Source organism: Aquarana catesbeiana, linkage group LG03, assembly GCF_042186555.1.
Source record: "Aquarana catesbeiana isolate 2022-GZ linkage group LG03, ASM4218655v1, whole genome shotgun sequence".
Classification (NCBI taxonomy): Eukaryota; Metazoa; Chordata; class Amphibia; order Anura; family Ranidae; genus Aquarana; species Aquarana catesbeiana.
The window spans coordinates 50,009,482-50,022,354 of record NC_133326.1 but is presented as its reverse complement, the minus strand read 5'-3'; the positions used below and the strand labels follow the sequence as shown (position 1 = coordinate 50,022,354).

General features: G+C 42.5%; 1 protein-coding gene across 3 annotated transcripts in view; it reads left to right on the top strand.

The window, feature by feature from the left end:
* Positions 1-12,463, top strand: part of MAN2A2 (mannosidase alpha class 2A member 2) — a 218,864-nt gene extending 206,401 nt beyond the window's left edge. For all 3 annotated transcript variants that reach the window (XM_073618510.1, XM_073618511.1, XM_073618512.1), the window contains exons 21-23: positions 5,864-6,058; positions 6,232-6,342; positions 11,532-12,463. In XM_073618510.1, the coding sequence (XP_073474611.1) occupies positions 5,864-6,058; positions 6,232-6,342; positions 11,532-11,690 (465 nt within the window). In that variant the 3' untranslated portion in view covers positions 11,691-12,463. The remainder of the gene's footprint in view (positions 1-5,863; positions 6,059-6,231; positions 6,343-11,531) is intronic.
* The last annotated feature ends 410 nt before the right edge of the window (positions 12,464-12,873 follow it).

Sequence of the window (12,873 nt, the reverse complement as noted above, 5' to 3'; positions counted from 1 at the left end):
TGTCTTGCATACACACGGTCACACAAAGTTGCCGGAAAATCCGATCGTTCTGAACGCGGTCACGTAAAACACGTACATCGGGACTATAAATGGGGCAGTAGCCAATAGCTTTCCTCTCTTAATTTATTCTGAGCATGCGTGGCACTTTGTGCATCGGATTTGTATACACACGATCGGAATTTCCGACAACTGATTTTGTTGTCAGAAAATTTTATAGCAAGCTCTCAAACTTTGTATGTCGAAAATTCCTATGGAAAATGTGTGATGGAGCCCACACACGGTCGGAACTTCCGACAACAAGGTCCTATCACACATTTTCCATCGGAAAATCCTATCGTGTGTACGGGGCATTACTGTGAAGAAACCTTTCCGTAATTTGGAGATTAAATCTCTCTTCCTCCAGACGTAGAGAGTGCCCCCTTGTCCTCTGTGTTGACCTTAAATTGAATAATTCAACACCAGGTTCACTATATGGCACCAGACCTGTACTAGGACACCCATTACCGCATTGTAGTGCCAATGGGACTGTTCTGCCATCTTCACTCCCTTTTTACAAGGAATTTCAGAAGGGTCCTCTCTTCCAAAACATGGGCTTGGCATGTAAAGAACATGCAGTGTTAAATCAATCAATATAAAGGTTACTAAGGCATATGTACAGTACATTTATGTTGAAGATAAGTAATAATTTTATATAAAACTGGGATTGTCCTGATTGTCATAGTCCAAACAGGATATAATACAGTATTGAAAATTACATACCTACCTTTTAAATTTGGCCTAATGTCAACACACTCTGGAGAAGTTACAATTTTTGTTCCACAAAGATGTATAGTTGAAGTTCTAATATGACTGCTGTAATCTGATTGCTATTGGTTAGTGCACATCATTATTTTTTATTAAATAAGCTCCTTTCTGTACTATAAATAGCCATTTATAAATTACCTTCTTCCACAAATTTACTGTTTCCATTTTGTGTGGTTTATGGGTCCACTGATAGCACAATTAGCACTGATTGGCTTTTTTGATTCCTGATCACAATTGGCAGTTCTCTGCCTAAAGCCCTGTACACACAAGCAGAATGTTGGGAGACATTTGCCGGTACAAAAGATACCAGCTGACATTCTGCCTGTGTGTCTGTCGGACTGTCTGACAAAAGCCGGCCTTCTGTCGGATGTGCATACCGGAAAACCAGCAGCCGTCCGACTCCCAACCAGCGCTCTCAGCCAATGGCAGAGAAAGCTGATCGGAGTGTTCTGGCGGGGGGGCCGTCCCCCTGGCAGAACACAACCGCTCAGCGGGGGAGATCGCTGGACTAACCTTGCATGGTTAGTACAGCGGCTCCGACCAGAGCTGTCAGTCTTTTCTTTTTGTGCAACCCACAGGAAAAAAATCTGTAGAGTGTACCCGGCTTTAGGCATATGGAAAAATGCAGCGCATGTACAAATGAGTATAGGTCTTTAAAATGGTGAAACAGTCAAGAAATAACTAATTGACCACAGGTGCCTTGAAACACAAACGTCCATAGATGGATGTAAATGTCCAACCGCACAGGAGGTATAAGTACTCCAAGGGGTGGTGATGGTCTGATGGTTGTCAGAAAACACCTGGCATCATACAGCGACTTCCCAACCGAGAAACCGGGTCCCAATGGGTCATTCAGAGAAAGTGCAAAAAAGCCTCTTACCAGATCCTGTGGATTCCCATGTCAGCGACAGGGAATCGCATGCGCAGTTTGTCACAAATGACATGGAATGGGAGCTCAGGAATCGCCAATCTCTTGGATTGTGGTCTGTATGGATCTCGGCCGGCAACCGGATGGGTCCTCACAACGAACCGTCCTCACACCGAACCGTCCCAGCGTGCATCACAAACGGTCCCCCGAAAGGAGCAGTTGGAGGGACTGGATCTCATGCGGTAAATGTGGAAACGTTTGTGTTTCAAGGCACCTGTGGTCAATTAGTTATTTCTTGACTGTTTCACCATTTTAAAGACCTATACTCATTTGTACATGCGCTGCATTTTTCCATATGCCTATTTTGTTGTTTTTGTCAAACTGTATGCAGCAGCTTTCATTCATTTTACTGGTTAGCGCGGTATTTTCTATTTACCACTGTACCCGGCTTTAGCCTACCTTTGGAAATCCAGCAAAAAAAGAATATTTCACATGTGACTTCTTTTAATTTTATGTATAATCTCCCTTTTCCTGTTTCTTAAACTGCTAGTCTGAGTTCTTCTGTACGCTGCATGATGCTGTATAATACTGTAAGCTGTACTAAACCATTGTGTTACACACCTGTCTAGTGTTCCCGGTCTATAGTCATAATGTGTGTTTACTACAGTCCCTCCTAGTCTGTGCCAGTATATCATCAACTTATTGATCTGTGAATCATGGTCTGACTTTGTGTATGACCTTTTCCCATCCACATCCAACCATTTATCGCCTCTTCCATTTCATTATTCCCCTGTTCACCATAATCCTTCTGCCAGCTCTCCAGCTTCCTTTCTAAACTGCTTTCCAAGTTTAGAAATTTGGCATTATCCATCATGAGGATCAGCAGCGATGAGGTAATTCTTTACAGGGCAAAACCTAGACTGGCTTTGTAGCTATGTGCGTTGTAGTTAGCCGCTTGTAGATGCTTTGTAGCATAGAGTCTGTGACCGATATATAAAACTAAATGTCTTCTTGTCACCTATCCTGTGAATTCTTCCCTTTCGTGGTGTGCTTGTCAGTAATACCTTACATACAGATTATTCATTTTGGAGACAATCTCTGGTTCCAGCCATAATAAATAAAAGCCAAGCTACTTGACTTAAACATCTGAAACCATTGAGGGCTTGTTCACACCACGCAGCGCATATTATTGTGTGTGTAATGAAGTGCAATGTGAGCGCATTGCAGTACTTGCTTTTTTCCTTAAAGTGGTTGTAAACCCCTACATATACCCACTGAAGTGCCTAGCCTCAGGTGATACACAGAGAATGAAACAAATCCTCCTACATAAGTTGTACCTGTTTATCTTGCAGCCCTCTTTTTCTACTGCCGTCTAAAACACAGATTAAATGATATTTCTCAGCTTCAGCAGGCAGGGGGTTGGGATCTGATGTCACACACTGCACAGCATAGAGCAGGGAACTGAGTGTAATCTGAGACCTGAGTGCAGGGAAAAAATACACCACGCTTTACACAGCCTTATAGGGAAACCTGCACAACCAAGGCTGTCATTCACCTTCTGTGTGTAGGAGAGGGGAGTGGGTCAGGGATATCTCCCAAGATTCTGTGGCGTACAAATAACCTGTCAGAAGTAAGTAATGCAGAGAGAGGGGACAGACAGAAATCACACTTTGGTGCTTTGGATTGAGGCTAGTACAGGCTATAGAGGGATATGTTCCGTTAATTTTTCATTTCAGGCTTACAACCACTTTAAAGAGGAAACTGGAAATCTCTATAGTAGACACCGTTATACCCATGAGCTTCATTAGCTTTCAGGTCCTGTGCAGAGAAGTTATTCCACTGCATTGACAACACAGTGATGTCACCAGTCTTCCTCTTTGCCTTGCCCAATAAAAGAATGGTTTGCATTTTTTTCAATGGATACAAAGCAATCTCTGAATGGTGCCCGTGCCAAGTGGCTATCCTCCTGTTTTCAGAATGCAGCAGGGCAGCTGCTTAGCACGGGACCCTGAAGCTAGTGGAGATCACTGGAGTAGCAGAGTCTTCCAGATTCTAGAGGTATTCCACAGGTACAGTAAGGCACTGGCGATGCTGGTGTGTACAAGCCCTAAATCCTCCACAAGGAGCGGAAGACATGAAGTGATATAAATACAATGTGCAATTACTTGCCAGATGATTGCTTGTTCTCTGTATTGATTGTGTTCTGCAAGAAGAAAAAAAAAATAACAATGAAGAATGATACTAGACAATGAAAATGTGCCTTGCTATGATCAAGTAAAGAATGTTTCTGATTTTCATTGTGGAGTGCAAGCTTCTTCATTATTGTTTGTATACATTGATCCACATGGTGTGAAATATGTACCAAAAATAAAACGCAGATCAAATTGAATAGTTTGTCTCACTCCACCCACTGTCTCTGTTACTATTGGTTGGTTTCTGTGTGTATACTACCTCCCCAAGGCAGGGTAGACATCACCTTGCACCATATAGCAGGTCATGTGGATGCAGGTCAGATGACGTTCCAAGATGATTCCTGTCAGCCTGCCTGATTTCCTATTTAAAGCAGATCCTAGGTCTCTGCTGGACTTTTCACCTCCTTAAGAAATTGTCTTTTTGTAAATGTGGTCCCAGCCAGCCCCTCTCTTAAAATCAGGCATCCTGACTCACCCCTCCAGTGCCCCACCCCTAACACACCAATGTAACATATAGTATCATAGGCATCCGGTAAAGTATATGGACTCTACTGGCATTTGAAGTAGATTTTCATTGCTTTAAGTTGGCCAAAGAAAAAAACTTAACCACAGTTGCATAGTAAACTACGTTGGGCCAACTGGAACATAAGGCCATGCCTTAAAGCAGTGGCCTCCAAACTGGCCCAGGGGCTGGATGTGGCCCTTTGCAACTAATACCAATGATGGGACACTATTCCTCCCACTGACACCAATGATGGGGCACTATTTATTCAACTAATACCAATGATGGGGCACTATTCCTCCCACCGACACCAATAATGGGGCACTATTTATTCAACTAATACCAATGACGGGGCATTATTCCTCCCTCTGACACTAATGATGGGGCACTGTTCCTCCCACTGACACCAATGATGGGGCAACAGTTCCTCTCACTGACACTAATGATGGGGCACGATTCCTCCTACTGACACCAATGATGGAGCACGATTTCTCCCACTGACACCGATGATGGAGTACTGTTGCTCCAAACTGACACCAGTGACGGGGTACTATTCCTGCTTCTACTGCCCACAAGTGCTATACAATTTTCTTCTTACTACCACTAACCACCAAGCTTGAGGAATTGTTTACCCACCACTGATGCTGGGACATTTTCTACTCCCACTGGCCACAATCCAGCCCTCTGAAAGTTTGAAGGACAGTAAACTGGCCCTTTGTTTAGAAAGTTTGGAGACCCCTGCCTTAGAGGAAGGAAGCAATATGGACAATTCTCCAATTATCCATTTGACCATGCCTTCGTATATGAAAAAGCAGGAAAATGCTAAACCGTGCAAACCATAAGGTATTGGCACAATAGTTGTCGGCTATTTTGTCTTCCTATTTACACTAAATCAGATTCTGTGACCTAGTTTAGGCATTTAGGTTCCTTACTTATTGCTCTACTTTTTGTAGACTGAAACCCCTTTCCCTACTAATCTATGTGCATTAAGCTTTTAATGTTTCACAAACAAAGCTCTCATCTTTCAGGAAGATGGCCAATTTATTGTATCATCCTCTACACATGTTCTCTTACATCGGTTGAGAGAGGTTTTAGCTTCATGTCAGATAACATTTTTTTTTTAATTTGTATGAGAAGATGACCATCATTTGAATTGCTCCTTCCAGAAAAAAAAAACATTTTGCATAAGTGCTGGCTTTTAGTGGCCCGGTGTTTAGCCAGCAATTTATTTAAAAAAACATACTGAAGGGAATGTAGGAACTCCTCGTGATTACTGCAACAAACAGGATGACCTTGAAACTTGGGTGCAAGGATCTTTGCAAAAGCATCCATGAAATGAGCCTGTTGACATCTACCCAAAACTGAGATGTAATATGATTTGGTGAGACTGATCATTTGATAGCCCATTATTCAGAAATCAGAGAAGTCTGGAAATACATTATGAGGTTATTCAGCACAGATTTGACAGCGTCTGTCTTTTTTTTTTTTTTTTTCCAGAGTCCATCATCTCAGCCAGTCAGCTTCCCTTCCCTGCTCAGTCACGTAACATCTATGCACTTGAACTATGAGCTCCTAGTGATGCCTGTGACCAATGAAAAGGGTGGAGGTCCAGCTCTTAAATCATTTTTGCCACTTTCTGCTACTCTACCGTGTGACATCCACATCCTCAATCTGAGGACTCTCCAGGCAGAGGTGAGCATGTATGCAATGCTACTGGAACAGTTAATATTGTAGCTTCCTGTCTGCTTCGCTAATGAGCGCAGATGTAAAAATTAATTTTCTGGGTTAGATGTTTACAGATTTTATTAAATTAAATAATGGCTTTAGGAGTCAAATGTATTATTTGTGCTCATATTCCTCTGTAGGATGATGGAGTACCCTCTCTGGACACCGCTTTGATCTTACACCGAAAAGGTTTTGACTGTGGCCTGGAGGCAAAAAATCTTGGCTTCAACTGCACCACAAGTCAAGGAAAGGTATTCTGTTTTGACATCATCAATTGCTCATCGTTAGTGGAGAATTCATCATATGTAGGATCTGGAGTTTGAAGTGGTTGAAAACCCTTACATATACCCAGTGAAGTGACTGGTGTCTGGTGGTTGTACTTATTTATCTGCAGTCTTCTTTTATCTACATCTGTTCAAAGTGCAGAATTGATAAAACGTGTCTGAGCTGTCAGAAAAAAAGGGGACGCGGAGCTGAAGTTACACTCTACTGATTGGAGGGAAGGGACACACCCCCCTTCGCACAGGAACAGAGCTGAGGCTGTAAATCAACTGAAGCTTCCTCCCTGTCACCTTTTTTCTCTTGGTGTCACTCAGAAGTAATTCATGATGATAGCAGAGGAATGAAGCAGCAGACAGAAATGGCACTTGGTGCTCTTAATTGAGACAAGTACACACTATAGAGGGATATGCTTTGTTCATATTTCATATCTGAGGTCAGCCACTTTAAACACAGTAGGGACAGCTATAGCCAATGACGGGTTAATTATCCTAATAACCACATGTACAGGCCCATCTAAAGTTTGCTAATGAAGATCTGAATGATTCAGAGGAGAATTGGGTGAAAGTGAAAGTGTTTGTAGTCAGATGAAACCAAAATTAAGCTCTTTGGCATCTACCCAACTCACCGTATTTGGAGGAGGAGGAATTGCTGCCTATGACCCCAAGAACCCCATTCCTACCCTCAAACATGGAGGTGGAAACATTATGCTTTGGGGGTGTTTTTCTGCTAAGGAGACAGGAGAACTTCACCACATCAAAGGAACGATGGACGGGGCCATGTACCGTCCAATCTTGGATGAGAACCTCCTTCCCTCAGCCAGGGTATTGAAAATGGGTGGTGGATGGGTATTCCAGCATGACGATGACTCAAAACACACGGCCAAGGCAACAAAAGAGTGGCTCAAGAAGAAACACATTAAGGTCCTGGATTGGCTAAGCCAGTCTCCAGACCTTCATCCCATAGAAAATATGTGGAGGGAGCTGAAGGTTCGAGTTACCAAACGTCAGCCTTGAAACCCTAATGACTTGGAGACAATCTGCAAAGAGGAGTGGGACAAAATCCCTCCTGAGATTTGTGCAAACCTGGTGGTCAACTACAAGAAACTTTATATTGTGTAAAGATCAATCAGTGCCACAAAAAATCTACGTGCTAAATAAAATTTGAATTAAATTAAATTATTGTGCAAGTGTACAATTATAAATTATCTGCAGCTGCTGAACACTCTGTGTATCACTTCACCATCAAAAATATTTATTGTATAAATAATGCAGCGCTACCCCTTCTCATGTGATTATTTAAATAAATAAATCTCAACACAGTTAAAAGTATAAACTTTAAATTTCCATAAATCAAAATAAAATAAGTTTATATATATATATATATATATATATATATATATATATATATAAGCTGTGCACACCTCCACCAGCTGTTATGCCTGCTCACCTCAACAATGAGCCAAGAAAGCTCCCTCCTTTCTCTCCAATTCGATATCAGTTCTCTTGCTCCAGCCTGTTGTATAAACAACTCAGACTAAATATTTCCCCTTGGGATATGGTTTGTGTTCGTACAAATGCAAGAAACATGGTGCTCTCCATTTCAATCATTTATTGAAAATCCCTCTTAAAATATTGCACTTACAAGAATAAAAAAGGTAAAATCGCTTATTACAATGTTACAAGGCGTCCGCTCGCTCACCACTCAGCCGAGCGCGTGACTCTGACGTCACGCACTCGGCTCCTCCCCTCTTTGAGAAAGCCAAATCGTAAGGCGATACGCGTGTAGAGGAGCTGAACTCCTGACGTCACGCCAAAAGAAAGCCAAATCGTAAGGCGATACGTGTGTAGAGGAGCCGAGCCCGTGACGTCACGCCAAATTGTAAGGCGATGCAACCGTAGACGGGAGGAGCCCAGCCCGTGACGTCACACCAAAAGAAAGCCAAATCGTAAGGCAATATGCGTGTAGAGGAGCCGAGGCCGTGACGTCACGCCAAATCGTAAGGCGATACACCCATAGACGGGAGGAGCCCAGCCCGTGACGTCACGCCAAAATAAAGCCAAATTGTAAGGCGATACGCATGTAGAGGGGAGGAGTCGAGCCCGTGACGTCACGCCATCAGAGTGGTGAGCGAGCTGACGTCTTGTAACATTGTAATAAGCGATTTTACCTTTTTTTATTCTTGTAAGTGCAAAATTTTAAGGTTTTTTTTTTGAATAAACAATTGAAAAAGAGAGCACTATGTTTCTTGCATTTGTATTTGCATGAACACGAACCATATCCCGAGGGGAAATATCTCGTCTGTGAGTTGTTTATACAACCGGCTGGAGCAGAAGAACTGATATCGAAGTGGAGAGAAAGGAGGGAGCTTTCATTCAGAGCTATTTTGGCTCATTGTTGAGGTGAGCAGGCATAACAGCTGGTGGAGGTGTGCATAGCTTATTATACCTAAGAAGTGTGGTAGAAGCATAGCGGTGGAATATTTGTACACAGCAATCAAAAATTTACTGAAGTTGATAGATATCTATTTTGATTTATGGAAATTTAATGTTTATACTTTTCACTGTGTCGAGATTTATTTTGTCGCCTCAAGTCGCTACATGAAAAAATCATTGTAAGTGAATGGATCCGTCTTAATGCACACTACTGCAGTCGCATTTATTAGCTGCCTAATAAATTACTTTAAAAACCTGTGTAGTGTGTTTTTTTTATTGACACTCCCCATCCACCCCATTCTCATTCACATAGGGTGGGGGGCCAGGATCTGGGGGCCCCCTTATTAAAGGGGGCTCCTGGATTCCGATAAGCCCCCCACCCGCAGACCCCGACAACCAAGGCCAGGGTTGTTGGGAAGAGGCCCTTATCCTCATCAACATGGGGACAAGGTGCTTTGGGGTGGGGGGGCCGCAGAGCGCCCCCCTTTCCCAAAGCACCCACCCCCCCATGTTGAGGGCATGCGGCCTGGTACGGTTCAGGAGGGGGGGCGCTTGCTCGTCCCCACCCCCTTTCCTGACTGGCCGGGCTGCATGCTTGGATAAGGGTCTGGTATGGATTTTGGGGGGACCCCCATGCCATTTTTTTGGCGTAGGGGGTTCCCCTTAACATCCATACCAGACCTAAGAGCCTGGTATGTTCAGTTCCCTGTACTGGAGGTGACTTCAAGTCGTGTGGTAAGTCGCGCTAAAGTGGCCCCAAGTCACGCTGTGATTCATACTCATGTCGTGTCCAAGTTGCCTCCCAAAGTCACGCTGGAAGTCGTGTTGCCCCTGTGTGAATGGGTTCTGAGAGTCGGTAGCACTGCACTATTTACATAATAAATAACTACAAGAAACGTCTGTCTTCTGACTGCCAACAAGGGTTTTGCCACCAAGTATTAAAGTGATACTAAAGGATCGTTTTTTATTTTTTTAAAATAACAAACATGTCATACTTCCACTGTGCAGCTCGTTTTGCACAGAGTAGCTCTGAACATCCATTTCCCCGCATTAGATAACCCCCTTGGAGAAGCGCTCTCCCGAGGGGGTTACCTTGTGGACGTGCTCCCGAGTCCAGCATTCGGCGTCCATAGAGGCCGAATGCAGGACTCGGCCCTGCGTCATTGGATTTGATTGACAGCCGCGGGAGCCAATGGCTGCGCAGCTATCAATCTATCCAGTCAAGAGCCGGGAACCCATGGAGAGAGGGACACGAAGACACACCGATGGAAATTCGGGGCTCAGGCAAGTAAAATGGAGGGGCTTAGGAGCCGGTGACTGCAAGGTGTTTTAAGGTGAAAAAACATGAGTCTTTACAACTCCTTTAAGTCATGTTTTGCGAAGGGGTCAAAAACTGTCTCTCACTGTTAAAATAAACCTACCAATAAAATTATAAACTGATCATTTCTTTGTCAGTGGGCAAACGTACTTTTGAAAGTATTTAAACACGCCAGCCATTAATCATGTGAACTTGGGCAGTTTTCTAACTTGCAGCCAATTTTTCTTCTACATCAGGACATCTGTCCAGCAGGGGGATATGACTGCTTGTGCCTTAGAAGATTAGCAGACTCCTTGTAGTTTGAGCTTGTTATCTATATTTGACAACTGTATTGGTTTATGTATTCTCCTTGGATTTACCTGGAGCTGCTTTTAAAAAGTATACAGTTAAATAATGAATTAGTACTTGGAAGGCTTAAAGTGTAGGTTTGCCTTTCAGGAAGATTTTTAGAGAAGCCTCCCATGCAATTCTCTATCCACTGAATGGTACATTCCATAACTCTTCATTTTGAAAACATAAAAGGTTCTCCCATTTTGGATGCAGCTGTTGGGGGTCCTCTCCAGAAAATACATTGTCCCCTAATTCCTCTCCATCCTGCCATTTTCAGGCTGAATTTCACAATAATGCACCCCCCTAGCAAACTCTCCAGGCCATTCAAACTGAGCACGTGGGCAGTGCATCCGCTCCATCCTGGCTTAATATTGGGCACTAGGCCATTTTAACTGCAGTTTTGTAGTGCGCGGTCTACTTCACTAGCTTACTTTGAACAGCCCTGAGCACTCGCTACTAGGCTAAGCTTACAGGGAGGATGCACACGCAGTTTGAGCAGCTGCTAGTGGGCAAATTATAGACAAATTCCACACAATCTGCAAACATCAGGATGGACAGGATTGATAGGCCAGTGCTTTTTTTCAAAGAGGACCCCAACAGTTGCATCTGTAATGGGATATAATTGCATAGAGGGATTCTTTGAAAATCTTCCTGAAAGGTGAACTTGCACTTTGAGTGAGAGTATTAGGAATGGCGGAAGTAAACAGGGTCAGTTAAAGAAAAATAAGCTTAAGGAATTGTATGGGGGATAGATTGAAAAAAAACCTGATTTACAGCAGTTTTATACAATATAGGGGTTGATTTACTTAAACTGGAGACTGCAAAATTTGGTGCAGCTGTGCATAGAAACCAATTGGCTTCAATGTTTTTTTGCCAAGGCTTAATTGAACAAGCTGAAGTTAGAAGTTGATTGGATTCCATGCATAGGTGCACCCGTTTTAGTTAATCTCCCCATAGTGTCTTTGTACATTGCACAACAGTGTGTTTTGTTCAGTAAATTTGCAGCCTAAATGTGGATATACTTCATGATGGTTAATGAAATAATCTTATGGCTAATGTATGATTTGTTTCTCTCTAGCTGTCCCTCGGAAATCTGTTCCATGGATTAGAATTTGCTCTCATGCAGCCCACCTCCTTGACGCTGATGTATTCTCTCGGCTCGCCTTCAAACAGCAGCACCTCAACGCTCAGCTTAGACCCAATGGAAATTTCCACTTACCGCGTGCGCTTCAGCTAACGGCAGCCAAGTGGGACTAATATCCCATTGCACAAGAGCCAAGGACTGGAAGTATCTTCAGCCAGTTTATGCTCTTAATGAAGAGCAACTTGTTTGGTCTTTAGCCTGAAATGGATCTAGCACTGGAAAACGCCTGTTAAGGCATTCGGGACGCACTACAAAAGCCCTCCGTCTTAAGCCAGCCATTGCTAAAAGGCAATTTCTTTCAGGCTGTTTTAATGCTCAAGGAGTTCAACGCTTTGGTGGGACATTGCAGGATAAGCAGAAGCTATTTATGACAAGATCGCTTTTTAAAATTATTTATTTGTTGACTTTTTAAACACATCTCTACACCCAATTCCTGCCACAGTTCAGGTGATTTCCGGTGGGAGCTTCATGCTCACAGCATTGTCCCTGTGCCATTAAATGCTGCAGAAATCTCAACAAGAAATGTTTCTATGAATCCTGAGCGTGATATCCAACTAGATGATAGATTAAACTTAGATTAGTGAAATGTTTTTCTTGGGAAAAGAAAAATCTTTGAATCATTGTCATTATTTCCCTTAACTATCTGCCTTTTTTTTATACAGTAGCACAGCTGCAAAGAACTATGGGAAGAAGCTGTTGAGTAAAAGATGTGACCCATAAACCGTACATCTTGTTTCTGCAACTGTGGCCATAAATACAGATACCATCTCTGAAAAAAGGACTCTGTTTGAATTATTTAATTTACAAAACTTTCAAGGCTGTTAATATTTCTAATAATAATCTATTAAAGACTTTGTTCAAATTTCCTGGAGGGCTGCTAATTTACCAGTAGTTGATGTCCTAAACTAGGGAACCAGAATATTTTTTATCTGTTCCAGGTTTGTTGACTTGCCACTTTAATGCTGAGCTCCAGACTGACAGTTTAACCACTTGCTTACAGGGCACTTAAACCCCCCTCCTATCCAGACCAATTTTCAGCTTTCAGCGCTGACGCACTTTGAATGACAATTGCGCGGTCATACAACATTGTACCCATATGAAATTTTTATCATTTTTTCACCACAAATAGAGCTTTCTTTTGGTGTTATTTGATCACCTCTGCAGTTTTTACTTTTTGTTAAAAAAATGTAAAAACCTGAATTTTTTTTTTTTTTTTTTTTTTCATTTTTTTATATTTTGTTATAAAAAATTTAAAACAGGTAATTTTTCTCCTTCA